The 19,369-nt window shown below is 43.2% G+C and overlaps 1 protein-coding gene across 1 annotated transcript in view; it reads right to left on the minus strand.

Annotated features, from left to right (window-relative positions):
* Positions 1–19,369, minus strand: part of LOC138651792 (oocyte zinc finger protein XlCOF6-like) — a 93,908-nt gene that overhangs the window by 55,252 nt on the left and 19,287 nt on the right. Inside the window, exons 7-8 of the mRNA XM_069742296.1 lie at positions 15,113–15,773; positions 5,119–5,122 (exon numbers count right to left, since the gene is read on the minus strand). Of these exons, the coding sequence (XP_069598397.1) occupies positions 5,119–5,122; positions 15,113–15,773 (665 nt within the window). The remainder of the gene's footprint in view (positions 1–5,118; positions 5,123–15,112; positions 15,774–19,369) is intronic.

Here is a 19,369-nt window from a genome sequence, read left to right on the forward strand (position 1 = left end):
ACAGCCACAAAATTTTGCACAGTCACACGTCTGGACCCTGAGAGCGTCATAGGCTATGTTGTGAGGTGAAATTTTAACCCCGAGCTTTCCAATTCACCAAACAATTTTGCCCCTATCTACATAATGGGAAAAAATGAAAGGAAAAGTGTAGGAGGCAAATTGACAGCTGCCAGATGTGAACAAGGGGGACTTAAAGAATGAGAGCGATGGCGCCAAAGAGTTTATACTGTACAGTTGCTAAGGTGGGGCCCCAATATGGGATACTAACCACACACGGGGATATGAACAGACACACAAAATGCGCCACACACTACCACGTGCTTGAACACACATTACCCTCAGCACACATTTCACCACAAATACACCAACCTCGCCACATAAAAGTCGAAACACAAAACTCACCACATGCAAAAACTAGGCGCTTGCAAAACTTGCCACAAGTGCAAAACTCACCTCATGGAAAACTCGCCACACGCAAAACTTGCACATGCGGAAAAATTGCCACATGCACAAAAGTTGCAACACATGCAAAAGTTGCCTCACACAAAACTTGCACATACTCAAAAGGCACCACACATAAAACTCGCCACGCGCAAAACTCGCCATGTGCAAAACTTGCTGCCCACAACTTGCTACACTAACCTGTCACATGCAACTCGACACACAAAAAGTTGCTACACGCATGTTGCCACACAAAACTCATCTCACAAAAGTTGCTACATGCATGTCGCCACACGCAACTCAACACACACAACTTGACAAACAAAACTCGCCCTAAAACACACACAACTCTGGTATTAACCTTCAAAAATAAAAATATGATTAATAAGCAGACAAACTACAAGAAATGTACCATATAGGAAATACGGCAGCTGTCAGTCACATGACCTGTCTATTATGTGTATGTGTGAGCTAATATATACTGCCAGGGGGAGGGCTTCCTGTTGGCTGGGGATTTATCAGACTGCCAATTTAGCTTACAAATACTGAGGTAAAAATACTGAGCAAATAACGTGTGAACGAGGTCTAATACAGAAGATGACACACAGGTATATACTATATACAGGGGAGATGACACACAGATATATACTATATACAGGAGAGATGACACACAGGTATATACTATATAGAGGAGGAGATGACATACAGGTACATATATATACAGGAGGAGATGACATACAGTTATATACTATATACAGGAGGAGATGACATACAGGTATATGCTATATATAGAAGATGACATGCAGGTATATACTATATACAGGAGGAGATGACACACATATATATACTATATACAGGGGAGATGACACACAGGTATATACTATATACAGGAGGAGATGACATACAGGTATATACTATATATAGAAGGAGATGACATTCAGGTATATACTATATATAGGGGAGATGACACACAGCAGGTATATACTATATACAGGGGAGATGACATACAGGTATATACTATATACAGGAGATGACATACAGATGTATACTATATATAAGGGAGATGACAAACATGTATATACTGAGGTAATGAGGTGAAAATGAGAGGTGTGAGGTGAAAATGAAAAGGTGTGAGTGCAAAATGAGAGGAGTGAGGGAAAATAGTGGAGTGATCAGAAAATGGCAGATGTGAGGTTGAAATGACAAGTGTTAGGGGGGAATGAGAGGAGTGAGGGAGAAAATGAGAGGTGTGAGGGAGAAAATGAGAGATGTGAGGGGGAAAATGAAAGATGTGATTGGGAAAATGAGAGGCGTGATGGGAAAATAAGAGAAGTGAGGTGCTATAACTAACCACAGATATTTACTATGCCCAGGCAACGCCGGGCTCTTCAGCTAGTCTACTACTGTATATAAAGCTGAATGTGTGTGTGTATGTGTGTGTGTGTGTATGTATGTCCGGGATTGGCATTTGCACCGTCGCAGCTACAGCCACAAAATTTTGCACGGTCACACGTCTGGACCCCGAGAGCGTCATAGGCTATGTTGTGAGGCGAAATTTTAACCCCGCGCGTTCCAATTCACCAAACAATTTTGCCCCTATCTACATAATGGGGAAAAAGTGAAAGGAAAAGTGTTGGAAGCGTCGCAGATACAGCCACAAAATTTTGCACAGTCACACGTCTGGACCCTGAGAGCATCATAGGCTATATTGTGAGGTGAAAGTTTAACCCCGCGCTTTCCAATTCACCAAACAATTTTGCCCCTATCTACATAATGGGGAAAAAGTGAAAGGAAAAGTGTTGGAGGCGTCGCAGCTACAGCCACAAAATTTTGCACAGTCACACGTCTGGACCCTGAGAGCATCATAGGCTATATTGTGAGGTGAAAGTTTAACCCCGCGCTTTCCAATTCACCAAACAATTTTGCCCCCATCTACATAATGGGGAAAAGTGAAAGGAAAAGTGTTGGAGGCAAATTGACAGCTGTCAGATGTGAAGAAGGGGGACTTAAAGAATGAGAGCAATGGCGCAAAAGAGTATATACCGTACAGTTGCTAAGGTGGGGCCCCGACATGGGATACTCACCACACACGGGGATATGAACACACACACAAAATGCGCCACACACTACCACGTGCTTGAACACATATTACCCTCAGCACACATTTCACCACACATACACCAACCTCGCCACATAAAAGTCGAAACACAAAAGTCGCCGCTCAAAACTCGCCACGCGCAAAACTCACCATATGGAAAAACTAGGCTCACGCAAAACTTGCCACAAGTGCAAAACTCACCTCATGGAAAACTCGCCACACGCAAAACTTGCACACGCGGAAAAATTGCCACATGCACAAAAGTTGCAACACATGCAAAAGTTGCCTCACACAAAACTTGCACATACTCAAAAGGCACCACACATAAAACTCGCCACGTGCAAAACTCGCCATGCGCAAAACTTGCTGCACACAACTTGCTACACTAACCTGTCACATGCAACTCGACACACAAAAAGTTGCTACACGCATGTTGCCACACAACTCATCTCACAAAAGTCGCTACATGCATGTCGCCACACGCAACTCAACACACACAACTTGACAAACGAAACTCGCCCTAAAACACACACAAGTCTGGTATTATCCTTCAAAAATAAAAATCTGATTAATAAGCAGACAAACTACAAGAGCAACAAATGTACCATATAGGAAATTCGGCAGCTGTCAGTCACATGACCTGTCTATTATGTGTATGTGTGAGCTAATATATACTGCCAGGGGGAGGGCTTCCTGTTGGCTGGGGATTTATCAGGCTACCAATTTAGCTTACAAATACTGAGGTAAAAATACTGAGCAAATAACGTGTGAACGAGGTCTAATACAGGAGGAGATGACACACAGGTATATACTATATACAGGGGAGATGACACACAGATATATACTATATACAGGAGAGATGACACACAGGTATATACTATATAGAGGAGGAGATGACATACAGGTACATACTATATACAGGAGTAGATGACATACAGGTATATACTATATACAGGAGGAGATGACACACAGGTATATACTATATACAGGAGCAGATGACCTACAGGTATATACTATATACAGGAGGAGATGACATACAGGTATATGCTATATATAGAAGATGACATACAGGTATATACTATATACAGGAGGAGATGACACACAGATATATACTATATACAGGGGAGATGACACACAGGTACATACTATATACAGGAGGAGATGACATACAGGTATATACTATATATAGAAGATGACATACAGGTATATACTATATATAGGAGATGACACAGGTATATACTATATACAGGGGAGATGACATACAGGTATATACTATATACAGGAGATGACATACAGGTGTATACTATATATAAGGGAGATGACAAACATGTATATACTGAGGTGAAAATGAGAGGTGTGAGGTGAAAATGAAAAGGTGTGAGTGCAAAATGAGAGGAGTGAGGGAAAATAGTGGAGTGATCGGAAAATGACAGATGTGAGGTCGAAATGACAAGTGTTAGGGGGGAATGAGAGGAGTAAGGGGGAAAATGAGAGGTGTGAGGGAGAAAATGAAAGATGTGATTGGGAAAATGAGATGCGTGATGGGAAAATATGAGAAGTGAGGTGCTATAACTAACCACAGATATTTACTATGCCCAGGCAACGCCGGGCTCTTCAGCTAGTTTCTTTATATATTCGGTTTTCTGTATTGTCTTCCTATACCAATCCTCAAGCGCAGCATCGTTTTAGTATAATATTTCAAATTCTGTATTAGACAGATTTTGGCACCAGCTCTGTCTTGATCCCAGCAGCTGAGGATTGATTTTTCTAGGGTTGAGCGCCAGTGTGACTTTTTAACAAAGTTCTCACATGGCCATTTTGACAGAAAAATAAAAGTTATGGCTCTGGGAAGAAGGGGAGCAAAAAATAACTTTGGTCGTTAAGGGGTTAAAAATATATACCATGAATTGCAATGGGAGGTGTATATGCCATATGCTCAATGTTAATTCTCCAATAACAGGCCTTACAGTGGTAACAGCCACTATCTGTTCAGTTAATCGTTGGCCAATCGTGTAATTGTCCTGCGTGGTAAATATGAATTATTCATATGAACCACAAGGAATGCAACCCTCAATATGAAGTGAGCAGAGGGAGAAAGTAACGGACCAGACATGTTACGTGTAGCAATGTAGCTTCCTCAGAGTTAAGAGTCCTTGTTGACAACACCAAACTATGTAGGTTATTAAAAACTGATCTGTACAGTACAATATTACGATCTTTATTAGATGTCTGAATGGGCAAACACTTGGCAAATGAGACTTAATGTTGATAAATGTAGAGTAACGTACCTAGGATAGAGTAATCCTATTATTTCATATACAATTAATGAAAGCATACTCAGGACTACAGAACAGGAGAAGGACTTGGGTATTCTAGTTACAAGTAAGCAGAGCAGCAGTACTCAATGTCAAGCAGCAGTTGCAAAAGCAAACGAGACTTTAGGGTGCATAAAAAGAGAGTTGTGATCCTAATGTATTGTTAGACCTCAACTGATCACTTGTAAGGTGACATCATGGGATCCAGCTTTGGGATCCACATTTTTAAAAGGATATTCAGAAGCTAGAGTGATGCCGAGTCACTTCCCTTGGACTAGGCGTGAGTAGGGATAGACAAGGAGGCTGAGGTCAATTGCCAGGATGGTACATAATAAATATAGGGAAGAGACAAAGGTGAAGTCAGGGAGCGTCCGATGTCAAAATAGTGGGATGATAGCGGATTAGATCAAAGGGGTTAGCCAAATAGATGATCAGAAGTAGGTCAAGATAAGGCAATGATAGATCACCAAGCAAAGCACTAGGCACAGAGATGTATGGAGCATTATATGGGGCATATTTGTATATGGAGCATCTATGGGGCCATAATGAACTGCATGGAGCATTATATGTCGCACATTGTTTGTTGTGAATTCTGCTTTTGAGCTCCCTCTGGTGGTAGTAGATGGTAATGCAGTTGTTCCTGGGCTGCAGTCTTGGACAGGTGTATCTGCTAATTGCAGTTCTGACTGGGGTATTTAGGCTTGCAGGACTCATTAGTCCTTGCGAGTTATCAATGTTTTTTTGGGATATGATGGATCTCTGTCTGGCTTCTCCTGCTTGGCTGCCATTTCAGCAAAGATAAGTGTCTGTTTCTTTTTCTGTGGCACGCAGGCTGTGTGCTTGTTTTTTGATTGTATTCCTGCTCTGAATGTAGGATTCGCTGGAGTTGCAGATATACGCTCCCACGTCTTTAGTTAGATGGAGGAAGTTTTTGTATATTCTGCTGTGGATATTTTTTGAAGGGTTTTAATACTGACCGCACAGAACTCTGTCCTATCCTGTCCTATTTTAGCTAGAGTGGCCTCTTGTGCTAAATCCTGTTTTTCTGCCTGTGTGTTTTTTCCTCTCCGACTCACCACCAATATTTGTGGGGGGCTGTCTATCCTTTGGGGCAGAGGTCCCCAACTCCAGTCCTCAAGGCCCACCAAAAGGTCATGTTTTCAGGATTTCCTTTGCATTGCACAGGTGATGCAATTATTACCTGGGCAAGACTAAGGAAATCCTGAAAACATGACATGTTGGTGGGCCTTGAGGACTGGAGTTGGGGACCCCTGCTTTGGGGTTCTGCTCTTAGGCAAGATAGTATTCCTATTTCCATCTTTAGGGGTATTTAGTCCTCCGGCTGTGACGAGGTGTCTAGGATTCGTTAGGTACACTCCACGGCTACTTCTAGTTGTGGTGTTAAGATCAGGATTTGCGGTCAGTATAGTGACCACTTACTCCAGTGAAAGTTTTCATGCTGCTCCAAGGTCACCGGATCATATCAGTACAACTGGCCCATAATGAGTTAAATGCCTCTCAGAAGAAGGGAAGAAAGGTGTTGAGCCATTTTTTTTTCTTCGGTCTGCTTTGTATTCTCTTTCCTCTTAATCTCTGGGTAGCTGAGGAGCTTTGGGCTAGCATGAATGTTCAGGAAATAGCTTCTCGTGTAGACCAGCTTGCTGCTAGGGTGCAAGATATTTCTGATTATATTGTTCAGACTCCTGCTTTAGAACCGAAGATTCCTACTCCTGATTTGTTTTCTGGTGACAGGTCCAAATTTTTGAGTTTTAAAAACAACTGTAAACTGTTTTTTGCTCTGAGACCTCGATCCTCCGGTGATTCCATTCAGCAGGTAAAAATCGTAATCTCCCTGCTGCGTGGCGACCCACAGGATTGGGCGTTTTCCCTGGAATCTGGGAATCTGGCTTTGCTTAATATAGACTCCTTTTTTCAGGCTTTGAGATTATTATATGATGAACCTAATTCTGTGGATCAAGCTGAGAAGACCTTGTTGGCACTGTCTCGGGGTCAAGAGGCGGCAGAATTGTATTGTCAGAAATTCAGAAAATGGTCTGTGTTGACTAAATGGAATAATGATGCTTTGGCGGCAATTTTCAGAAGGGGTCTTTCTGAATCCGTTAAAGATGTCATGGTGGGGTTTCCCACGCCTTCTGGTCTGAGTGATTCTATGTCTCTGGCCATTCAGATTGACCGGCGGTAGTAGTAGATGGTAATGCAGTTGTTCCTGGGCTGCAGTCTTGGACAGGTGTATCTGCTAATTGCAGTTCTGACTGGGGTATTTAGGCTTGCAGGACTCATTAGTCCTTGCCAGTTGTCAATGTTTTTTGGGATATGATGGATCTCTGTCTGGCTTCTCCGGCTTGGCTGCCATTTCAGCAAAGATAAGTGTCTGTTTCTTTTTCTGTGGCACACAGGCTGTGTGCTTGTTTTTTGATTGTATTCCTGCTCTGAATGTAGGATTCGCTGGAGTTGCAGATATACGCTCCCACGTCTTTAGTTAGATGGAGGAAGTTTTTGTATATTCTGCTGTGGATATTTTTTGAAGGGTTTTAATACTGACCGCACAGAACTCTGTCCTATCCTGTCCTATTTTAGCTAGAGTAGCCTCTTGTGCTAAATCCTGTTTTTCTGCCTGTGTGTTTTTTCCTCTCCGACTCACCGCCAATATTTTTGGGGGGCTGTCTATCCTTTGGGGCAGAGGTCCCCAACTCCAGTCCTCAAGGCCCACCAACAGGTCATGTTTTCAGGATTTCCTTTGCATTGCACAGGTGATGCAATTATTACCTGGGCAAGACTAAGGAAATCCTGAAAACATGACATGTTGGTGGGCCTTGAGGACTGGAGTTGGGGACCCCTGCTTTGGGGTTCTGCTCTGAGGCAAGATAGTATTCCTATTTCCATCTTTAGGGGTATTTAGTCCTCCGGCTGTGACAAGGTGTCTAGGATTCGTTAGGTACACTCCACAGCTACTTCTGGTTGCGGTGTTAAGATCAGGATTTGCGGTCAGTATAGTGACCACCTACTCCAGTGAAAGTTTTCATGCTGCTCCAAGGTCACCGGATCATAACAATTGTTATATGGAGCATCTATGGGGCCATAATGAACTGCATGGAGCATTATATGTGGCACATTGTTATATGGAGCATCTTATGAGGCCATAATGAACTGTATGGAGCATTATATGTGGCACATTGTTATATGGAGCATCTTATGGAGCCATAAAGAACTGCATGGAGCCTTATATGTGGCACATTGTTATATGGAGCATCTTATGAGGCCATAATAAACTGTATGGAGCATTATATGTGGCACATTGTTATATGGAGCATCTTATGGGGCCATAATGAATTGCATGGAGCATTATATGTGGCACATTTGTATATGGAGCATCTTATGGGGCCATAATGAACTGTATGGAGCATTATATGTGGCACATTTGTATATGGAGCATCTTATGGGGCCATAATGAACTGCATGGAGCATTATATGGGGCATATTTGTATATGGAGCATCTTATCAGTAGCTGCTGCATTTCCCACCCTATGCTTATACTCAAATCATTAAGTTTTCCCAGTCTTTTGTGGCAAAATTAGGGGGGTCGGCTTATCCTCGGGTCGGCTTATACTCGAGTATATATGGTACATAGAGTTAGTTCACAGGCAAGCAACTAGATTATTTCAAGGAATGGAAGGCCTCCTATATGATAAAAAGTTGAAAAAAGTTGGGCTTGTTTCGCTTAGACAAAGGACATCTTAGAGGAGATGTCATTTATATGTATAAATATATGTTTGGTCAATACAAAGGACTGGCACATGACTTACTCTTTCCAAAGACCATACTAAGGATCAACGGCACTCATTATGGGTGGAAGAAAAGCAATTCTGGCAGCTAAATTGGAAAAGGTTCTTTACCATTTTGAGCACTGTGGAATGCCCCATCACATGAGGTAGTAATGCCAGACACTATAACAGCTTTTTAAAAAAGGGCTTGATGATTATCTCAGTACACATAACACTGTGGGTTATAGATAACGTCCCCTGATGAAGCAAAAGGGTGAAATGTACATCGGGGCACCAGGACCTATTACTCCAGTCTGCACAATATGCAAGTTATTTCATTTGACTATAATTTAAGCAAACAGCACCATTAGCTCAGTTAAATAAAGTAGCAATTCTTTTTTTGCACTAGGCAAATGTTTATAAGGGACATTAAGTTCAAACAGAACATCAGTTTGCAAATAAACTTTGTTATTGCTATATTATCATTATGCAACCTGCATTATTATTTCATGCATTTTTTGTGCACTATGCAAATATTTTGGCTAATGAGATAGAGTTTGTATATACAGCTCTGTCAAAAATTGGAAAGCACTGCTCAGTTTTATAAAAATCAGCTACTCTACATGTCTGACAGCCATTCCATTCCAGTATCAGTTGAATTCCAACCAGAGGAAACCTCATTCTACTTAAATGTGCTTCTGATTAGGTCAGAGGTCCCCAACCTGTAGCTCGGGAGCCACATGTGGCTCGCGGTGCCATGAATTGTGGCTCGCGGCTGTCTGCCAGCTTGGTGCATTAGCTCCAGATTTAGTAAACTGGTATGATGAGCACATCTCAAAATGGTGAACTTTGTCAGTAACCCTGCACAGAAGAGCAGATTTTGGTACACTTCTACTGGTCTTGGGGGTTTAGAGATAATTTAAGAATGGTATGCTGGAGACAGGCTGATACTACCGGTCGGAGGAGGTGCTTGAAGATGGATGTGACTGTGTTGGGAGTGCGTGATGGGAGAATGCTGATTGTGGTCGGGTGTGCTGGGAACCCCTGGAACTTGGTATACTTCTTCGGGTGATTTGTGTGGAAAAGCTTTGTTTATCATTATACCCGTAATGGGGTCTTTGGTTGCCACTACTGTTGTGAATTCTGCTTTTGAGCTCCCTCTGGTGGTAGTAGATGGTAATGCAATTGTTCCTGGGCTGCAATCTTGGACAGGTGTATCTGCTAATTGCAGTTCTGACTGGGGTATTTAGGCTTGCAGGACTCATTAGTCCTTGCCAGTTGTCAATGTTTTTTGGGATATGATGGATCTCTGTCTGGCTTCTCCTGCTTGGCTGCCATTTCAGCAAAGATAAGTGTATGTTTCTTTTTTCTGTGGCACACAGGCTGTGTGCTTGTTTTTTGATTGTATTCCTGCTCTGAATGTAGGATTCGCTGGAGTTGCAGATATACGCTCCCACGTCTTTAGTTAGATGGAGGAAGTTTTTGTATATTCTGCTGTGGATATTTTTTGAAGGGTTTTAATACTGACCGCACAGAACTCTGTCCTATCCTGTCCTATTTTAGCTAGAGTGGCCTCTTGTGCTAAATCCTGTTTTTCTGCCTGTGTATGTTTTTTCCTCTCCAACTCACTGCCAATATTTGTGGGGGGCTGTCTATCCTTTGGGGTTCTGCTCTGAGGCAAGACAGTATTCTTATTTCCATCTTTAGGGGTATTTAGTCCTCCGGCTGTGACGAGGTGTCTAGGATTCGTTAGGTACACTCCACGGCTACTTCTAGTTGCGGTGTTAAGATCAGGAATTGCGGTCAGTATAGTGACCACCTACTCCAGTGAAAGTTTTCATGCTGCTCCAAGGTCACCGGATCATAACAGTACAACTGGCAAGGACTAATGATTCCTGCAAGCCTAAATACCCCAGTCAGAACTGCAATTAGCAGATACACCTGTCCAAGACTGTCGCCCAGGAACAACTGCATTACCATCTACTACCACCAGAGGGAGCTCAAAAGCAGAATTCACAACACACTACTGTGAGGGGGGCAGGAGCTGGATGTGGCTCGCGACCCTCTTGCAGAGGTGAATGTGGCTCTCAAGGTCAGAAAGGTTGGGGACCACTGGATTAGGTGATCACCGGAACCCAATTTTTCTTAACAAAGGAAAGTCTAAAAAACACTGCTGTGGTGTTAACAATCCTCTTACAATAGGACAAGCTGGATGGAAATACAAGTGCTAGTAACATCCCAAAACTAATAGGAATGAAAAAATAACTTTTAACCATGCCAAAGGAGTTGCAAAGAAAAGTTGAGTGAGGAAAAGAAGGGCTCAATTCTGGCTTTATCAGCAGAGGAACACAGTGAGCATCATGTTGCCTCCATCCTTACCATTTCTAGGACAGCAGTCCATTAAAACAAGGTCAAGCAGCAGACATTGGGAACAACAAAGCTACAGACCGGTAGAGGGCAAAAACAACTCTCCAACGACCGCATGACCGTCATCTTCTTCGAATGTCACTCAGGAACTGCAGGATGACATCAAGTGACCTACAAAAGGAATGGCAAATAGCAGCGGGGGTGAAGTGCACGGCTAGAACGGTTCGTAACAGGCTCCTAGAGGCAGGACTCAAGTTATGTAAAGCTAGAAAAAAGCCTTTCATCAATTAGAAGCAAAGGAGAGTCAGGGTGAAATTTGCCAAAGACCATAAGAATTGGACCATAGAGGACTGGAGTAAGGTAATCTTTTCTGATGAGTCCAATTTTGAGCTTTGCCCAACACCTGGTCATCTAATGGTTAGACGGAGACCTGGAGAGGTGTACAAGCCACAGTGTCTTGCACCCACTGTGAAATTTGGTGGAGGATCGGTGATGATCTGGGGATGCTTCAGCAAGCCTGGGATTGGGCAGGTTATTATTTGCGAAGGACATATGAATCAAGCCGGATACAAGGTTATCTTGGAAAAACAGTTGATTCCTTCTGCTCAGGCAATGTTCCCCAACTCTGAGAACTGTTTTTTTTCCAGCAGGACAATGCGCCATGCCACACAGTTAGGTCAATCTAGGTGTGGATGAAGGACCACTACATCAAATCCTCATCATGGCCAGCCCAATCTCTGGACCTTAACTCCATTGAAAACCTCTGGAATGTAATCAAGAGAAAGATGGATAGTCACCAGTCATCAAACATAGAACTGCTTACATTTTTGTACCAGGAGTGGCATAAGGTCACCCAAAAGCAGTGTGAAAGACTGGTGGAAAGCATGCCAAGACACATGAAAACTGTGATTAAAAATCATGGTTCTTCCACAAAATATTGATTTCTGAACTCTTCCTGAGTTAAACATTAGTATTGTTGTTTCTAAATAAATATGAACTTGTTTTCTTTGCATTATTTGAGGTCTGAAGGCAATGCGTTTTTTTGTTATTTTGACCATTTCTCATTTTCAGAAAATAACTGCAACACTTATTGCTTGGAACTTCGGAGACATGTTGTCAGTAGTTTATAGAATAAAGAACAATTTACATTTTACTTAAAAATATACATATAAAGAGAAAAATCAGTCAAACTGAAAATTTTGCAGTGGTCCCTTAATTTTTTCCAGAGCTGTATCTAAATTTGGTATTTTTACTATATTTTATACAATTCTTTATCGGTCTGCATGTAGTTATATAATACAGCAGGTGGTCCTCCAATGAATCTCTCTGTTGTATTTTATATGTAATTTTAATTCTTTATTCTTTAATAAAGTTTAAGAATTTTTTTAGACTCTGCACACAATTTTTTTTGGGAAGGTAGTCATGTCTTAGGTGTGTCTATAATAGTTATTTGTACATGCTTCCTCTGTTGGTAGTCATGGGTTATACATAATGTAGTGACAAAAAATGTAAATTTGGTGGCGAATGGGTGAACCTTTTGGACCTAGGTCTTTTTTTTTCAATCTATGTAAATATGATTCTTGATGAGAAAGTTCCACCAGCAATGTATGGGGTTTCTGAGGGCACAGTGGCCCTTCATAGAAGTGAGGGTACTGTCATAGCTTGTTTTGATTACTCAATCAGGTAACCTGTTGCTGACTGGTTGGTTCTTCTGTCTGCTCAACTGTTGCCTTTTCTTCCCTGTCCAATTGCTGATGGTTTCTATTGTCTTTGTTTTCCTTTTCTTGATTTGCTCCTCTTCGAGAATTTCTCATTTTGGTTTGCCCTACCACAAACTGGGTGGGATTTTATATACCGTATATACTCGAGTATAAGCCGACCCGAGTATAAGCCGACCCCCCTAATTTTGCCACAAAAAACTGGGAAACCTTAATGACTCGAGTATAAGCCTAGGGTGGGAAATGCAGCAGCTACCAGTAAATGTCAAAAGTAAAAATAGATACTAATAAAAGTAAAAATTAATTGAGACATCAGTATGTTAAGTGTTTTTGAACATCCATATTGAATCAGGAGCCCCATATAATGCTCCATAAAGTTTATGATGGCCCCATAAGATTCTCCATATTAAAATATGCCCCATATAATCCTGCATAAAGGTCAATAATGGCCCCATAAGATGCTCCATACAGACACTTGCCCCTTATAGTGTTGCACAAACGTTGATTATGGCCCCATACAGACACTTGCCCCTTATAGTGCTGCACAAAGGTTGGTTATGGCCCCATACAGACACTTGCCCCATATAGTGCTGCACAAACGTTATGACCCCATAAGTGCTCCATACAGACACTTGCCCCATATAGTGCTGCACAAACGTTGATTATGGCCCCATAAGATGCTCCATACAGACACTTGCCCCATATAGTGCTGCACAAACGTTATGGCCCCATAAGATGCCCCATACAGACACTTGCCCCATATAGTGCTGCACAAACGTTGATTATGGCCCCATAAGATGCTCCATACAGACACTTGCCCCATATAGTGCTGCACAAACATTGATTATGGCCCCATAAGATGCTCCATACAGACACTTGCCCCATATAGTGCTGCACAAACGTTATGGCCCCATAAGATGCCCCATACAGACACTTTCCCCATATAGTGCTGCACAAACGTTATGGTCCCATAAGATGCCCCATACAGACACTTGCCCCATATAGTGCTGCACAAACGTTATGGCCCCATAAGATGCTCCATACAGAAACTTGCCCCATTTGCTGTTGCTGCGATAAAAAAAAAAATCACATACTCACCTCTTCGTCGCTCAGGCCCTCGGCACTTTCAATATTCACCTGCTCCTCGTTCTGGCGCCATTCCATCTTCAGTGTCTTCTGCAATGACGTTCAGGCAGAGGGCGCGCACTAACCACGTCACCGCGCCCTCTGACCTGAGCGTCACTGCAGAAGACGGAGCGGCGCCGGAACGAGGAGCAAGTGAATATCGCGCAGCGCTCCCCTCCCCGTTATACTCACTTGCTCCTGGCGCTGTGCAGTCCCTGCTTCCGCGCCGCTGCAGCTTCTTCCTGTACTGAGCGGACACCGTTACTGCTCATTACAGTAATGAATATGCGGCTTCACCTCTGTGGGAGGTGGAGCCGCATATTCATTTACTGTAATGAGCGGTACCATGTGACCGCTCACTACAGGAAGAAGCTGCCGGCGCCGGGGAAAAGACGTGCAGGGACCACACCAGGAGCAGGTGAGTATAATAAGACAGCCCCCACTCCCCTCTCCTGCCGACCCCTGGGTATGACTTGAATATAAGCCGAGAGGGGGACTTTCAGCCCAAAAAAATGGGCTGAGAATCTCAGCTTATACTCGAGTATATACGGTATTCACCCTTCCCTTCACTGCACTTCCTTGCTGGTTATACCTCTTGGTGGATGTGTTTTCACGAGTTCCAGCTCTTAAGCCAAGTGGTTTACCTTGCTTGGTAAAATCCAGTTGTATTCTTGCAGTGAGTCTGTTTGATTTTCCTACCAGCACCTTTTCCTTCTACCACTATTAGGATTCTGCGAGGTTATACTTGTTCCTTTTATTTTTGCTTCTCCTTTTCACACTTTCCATTCCCCTTGTTGACAGTGTGTTGCGGCCTCCCCTCTAGTTCCTCGAGAGGTACGAGAAACCCCTCAACAGCCTATTAAGGAGTTAGGTCCAAGGTGGTGTTTATAGTTGTGCAGCCATGGCTTTCTAGTCTGTAGATAACAGTTGGGTGTAGTTGCAGCGTTCATCCTTGTGTGGTTTCTCCGGTGGCTATTAAGACAAACATTTCCCAGATTCTGCACATGAAAAAGGCTTCACCCCTGTGTGAGTTCACTGATGTTTATTGAGAGTTGATTTCCATGTTAAACATTTCCCAGATTCTGAACACGAAAAAGGTTTCTTCTTTGTGTGACTGCTCTGGGGTCTAACAAGATGCATTTGCAAGTAAAAAATTATCCTACAATCTAAACAAGTTTCTCATTAATGTGAGTTTTCTGAAGTGTGATAAGATTTGATTTCTGTATAAAACATTTCATACTTTCTGAACAAAAATATGCCTTCTACCCTGTGTGAGTTCTTTGATGTCTGACAAGAATCCATTTCTGGTTAAAACATTTTCCACATTCTGAACATGAAAAAGGCTTCTCCCCAGTATGAGTTCTCTGATGTTTGATAAGATTTGATTTCTCAGTAAAACATTTTCCACATTCTGAACATGAAAAAGGCTTCTCCCCGGTGTGAGTTCTCTGATGTTTGATAAGAGTTGATTTCCGTGTTAAACATTTCCCACATTCTAAACATGAAAAAGGCTTCTCCCCTTTGTGGGTTCTCTGGTGGCTATCAAGATTCACTTTCTGGTTAAAACATTTCCCACATTCTGAACATGAAAAAGGCTTCTCCTGTCTGTGGGTTCTCTGGTGGCTATCAAGATTTGTTTTCCATTTAAAACATTTCCCACATTCTAAACATGAAAATCTCTCCTTTGCTTTAAGAGCAATTTGTTTTTTAATGATTATTTTGTGACTTCCATTTTCCTTCGTATTCGGTAATGAATCAGAAGACTGAACATGTTTCAATGGGTCAGATGATAGTTCTTTGCTGTGAAGGGATGATGGTATATCTGAAGTAATGGCATTCACCTCAATTGCATCATGTGGGATCTTTGGATCATCTGATTTAAAAATTGAAGATGTCAGCTGTCCCTCTGATCTCCTGGTACAGTCATCTGCCAAGAATAAAACCAATTATTATTTTTGAATAAAATAACCTTGAAATTTAATTTTTTTAACATTTCTATGTAAATGGTTCAAAAATGGCAAATTATGTAAAAATATTGAATTATTCACTCAGACAATGACAGTTCACAGCCTAAAAGAAAACCTCATGGGATGAACCAGTAGAGCATGGATTTCAACTGTTTGTTCCTTCTGCCTCCTAAATATGGAATAAAAAGCCACCAAACAATGTTATGTAGGGGAAAATAATATCAATAAAAACTTCTACTCATCCAAAAAATGCCAATAAAAACTTTCACTCATGTCACAAAAAAAGTGAGTCCCCACTCAGGTCCATCATCTGTCAATTGAAAAACAGAGGTTTCCACATTATTAGTGGCTCAAAGGCTCTTGAAAAGCAACATGGCTTTCCCAAACTAATGTAGCCTTGTAGTGTGCCCAAATCACATTTAGCATCCATGTATTTGACATTACTATACTGAGAGGAACCCACTTTAATTTATGGTATGTGTGTGTCTCCTTGAGCACAAACTGGGCACTATAAGTTGGATAATAAAATGGCAAATGTGAAATTTTCAATTTTCAGCATCCACTGTGCGCTAACTTCTGGAAAGTGACTCTGGAGTCAAAATATTCACTGCTCCTATACATTAATTCACTGAGGGTTATAATTTCTAAGATGGAGTCACTTTTTTAGATTTCTACTGCTCTGATTTTCTGCAATTTTGATATATTAGGGCTTCTACAAATGATGTGTCGTATTCCGTAAGGGGATCACTATAAATATAGCTGCACTGTATGGTAAACTATGGTTTTCTTGTACTGATGAAGAAAGTCTGTAGCACTTCGAAACTCGTTGACTGAATAAAGGTAAAACCGCAAATACTTTCTGCCTGTACTTGGATCTATTACCGTATATGTGATACCAGCAGTGCAGATTATCCGCAAATTCTTCTTTTCTATGATTTCTAAGTCTGATGACCCATTGCACCTTCGGCAGCTGGGTTTATAAGCCATGGAAATGTTGTGTATACACAACTAAATCAGGTCAGCATAACCTTATTTAACATCTTTATCTACATCCCCTTTGGGAACTGCTTCTGCGACGTCTGCTTCTGTCACCTGATGCCGCCTTATTCATTCTGCAGGCAGCGCTGGTAATGGAGGAGATGTCAGAACCAAAAGCTATGGGGGGCACCGCCTCAGCACAGCCATTAAGATTAGGGTACCTGGAACCTGTAGTACCATCAATGCTGGCAGTATGGGTGTGTGCTGTCCAGCCCAAGTAATCTGCTCCCTGCTTCATTCAATTGGAAATCACAACACCTTATTAAAGCTTGTAGCATATTGCATGAAGCTGCCAGATACATCTTGTTTTCCTCTGATTCAGTCCTCTGTGCTCAGCTTCCGACTTGTGTATTTGTTTCCTGTTGTGACCCAGGCCCGTTCACTGACTACTCTTGCATCTTCTCATTTTGTATTTTCCAACCCTTCTGGTTCTGACTCGGCCTCCTGACTAGTCTTCTTCCCATCTCACTCCACAGAACAGCATATAACAACATGGCCCAAGCCTGGTGGTCCCTGTGCAAGTACAGATCCATGTAGAGGCGTTAAAGGGTGATGCGTAAGACAATTCCTGGAATCTGGAAAACAGGGTAGATGGTGCCAGGCCTGTTTGTGGAGGCCACCTTTTGAGCTGCCAGGTGGTCACAAACACTGCTTCCAATACATTGTGTCTGCAAACTATTCCAGCAATATATAGCTAAATAAAGAAATAATAATAAATAAATAGCGCTCCTTTCCTTCTGAACTCTGTCATGTGCCTCAAACAGTAGTGTACAACGATTTATATGTTGTCAGATTCAAGTGAAGTTGGAAAATAGTTTGTAAGGTCCATTTGTGTTAGGGGTCGAGTTCCTGCCTCTGCACAGGGGGAATCTCAGGCCATCTCCGCTGCGGTCTCCCATTCTTCTCCTGCCGCAGCAGAGCCTGCTCAGCGGAGACGTCGATCCCAGCGTCTCGCTCAGTCTGACTCTGTGCTAAGAGTTACTGCTGCATTTCCTGCTTCTGCCATTGAAGTCAGTGCTGGGCAGCGGCGAGCGGACACTTCTGGGGCTAAGTCCTGCTTTTCACATTCTGAGCATGCCCAGAGTAAGATCTCTCAGTGGAGATCGAGGGTCACATGATCAGATACTGCAGCTAAGGTCCTTGTAGGTGCTAGGACTAAATCCTGCTTTGCACTCTGAGCATGCCCAGGGCAAGATCTCTCAGTGGAGATCTGGGGTCACATGCTCAGGTACTGCAACTCTCCATTGGTCCTTCTTTCAAAGGTCCTAAACATGCTGCAGCTATTTAAGGCTCGCATGGCCGCACGGCCATGCGCTAGTGTCAGTTCATATATGTGCTTTGCGCAAGTGTGGTTATGTATGAGTGTGTTCAGGGACCCGGCTGAAATAAGCCCCTAGAATACCGGCACCTCCGGTGAGGAGATTGCATGTTACATAACCACTGACTGCTATCGGCTTGGCAGTAAGCTTGTGCTCCTGTGAGGCTAACAGGGTGCAGTGCTTCCCTTTTACGGCTACTCTGTGGAGTAACAGAGCTAGCCTATACCGCCTAACAGTGCCTCCATTCGCTAGCAGCAGGTTCCTCCTGCACGGTGGACCCCGGGCTGCGAACGCACCTTTCATAGTAAACATCTCTATTTTCTCGGTGCGTTCCGCTAGCCCTAACAGTACACTAGCGCCAGGGTCTGGCTAGTAAATGGCGGACGATCAGCATTTACAGCGGTACATCCAGCAGCTGGAGGGTAGGTTGGCGACTCTCGAGCGCACAACCTCAGCTGTGGATGTTACCGCAGTCGCTGTTCAGGCTGCAAGTGTAGCTGCAGCCAGTTTGTCCTCTGCCACCCCTGCTCCGACTTTATCCCGTCTCCCGCTTCCAGACAAGTTTGCTGGTGACAGTAAGCAATGTCGGGGACTTGTGAGTCAGTGCTCCATACATCTTGAGCTTCTGGCTGCACGTTTTCGTACGGAACAGGCGAAAGTGGGATTTATTTTATCCCTTTTGTCGGGCAGGGCGTTGGAGTTGGCAACGCCGCTATGGGAGCGCAATGATCGTGTGGTGCAGAGAGCTCCTCTCTTCCTGGACGCTCTGAAACAGGTCTTTTTGGGACCTCGTGTCACCCACGATACCGCGCTCCAATTGTTGGCAACAACCCAGGGTTCGTCCGTGGTCAGCCAGTTCGCTGTCCAATTCCGGACTCTGGTCTCGGAGCTGGAGTGGCCGGATAAAGTCCTTATTCCAGTGTTCTGGAGAGGACTGGCAGACCATGTGAAGGATGCCTTGGCCACCAGGGAGATTCCCGCCACACTGGAGGAACTTATTTCTATTTCTACCTGCATCAACCTCCGTTTTAACGAGCGGAGGTTGTAGCGGGCCCAGTGTAGGCAGAGGTTTTGGCTGGCTCCCACCTTTGCCAGACCTCTAGAATCTTCCGTTCAGGCGTCCAACTCCCATGAGGCCATGGAGGTTTCTCGAGCGGGACCTAAGTCTCGGACCACTCGAGTACCCGTGGTTTGCAGAA

This window comes from Ranitomeya imitator, chromosome 10 (genome assembly GCF_032444005.1).
Source record: "Ranitomeya imitator isolate aRanImi1 chromosome 10, aRanImi1.pri, whole genome shotgun sequence".
NCBI lineage: Eukaryota > Metazoa > Chordata > Amphibia > Anura > Dendrobatidae > Ranitomeya > Ranitomeya imitator.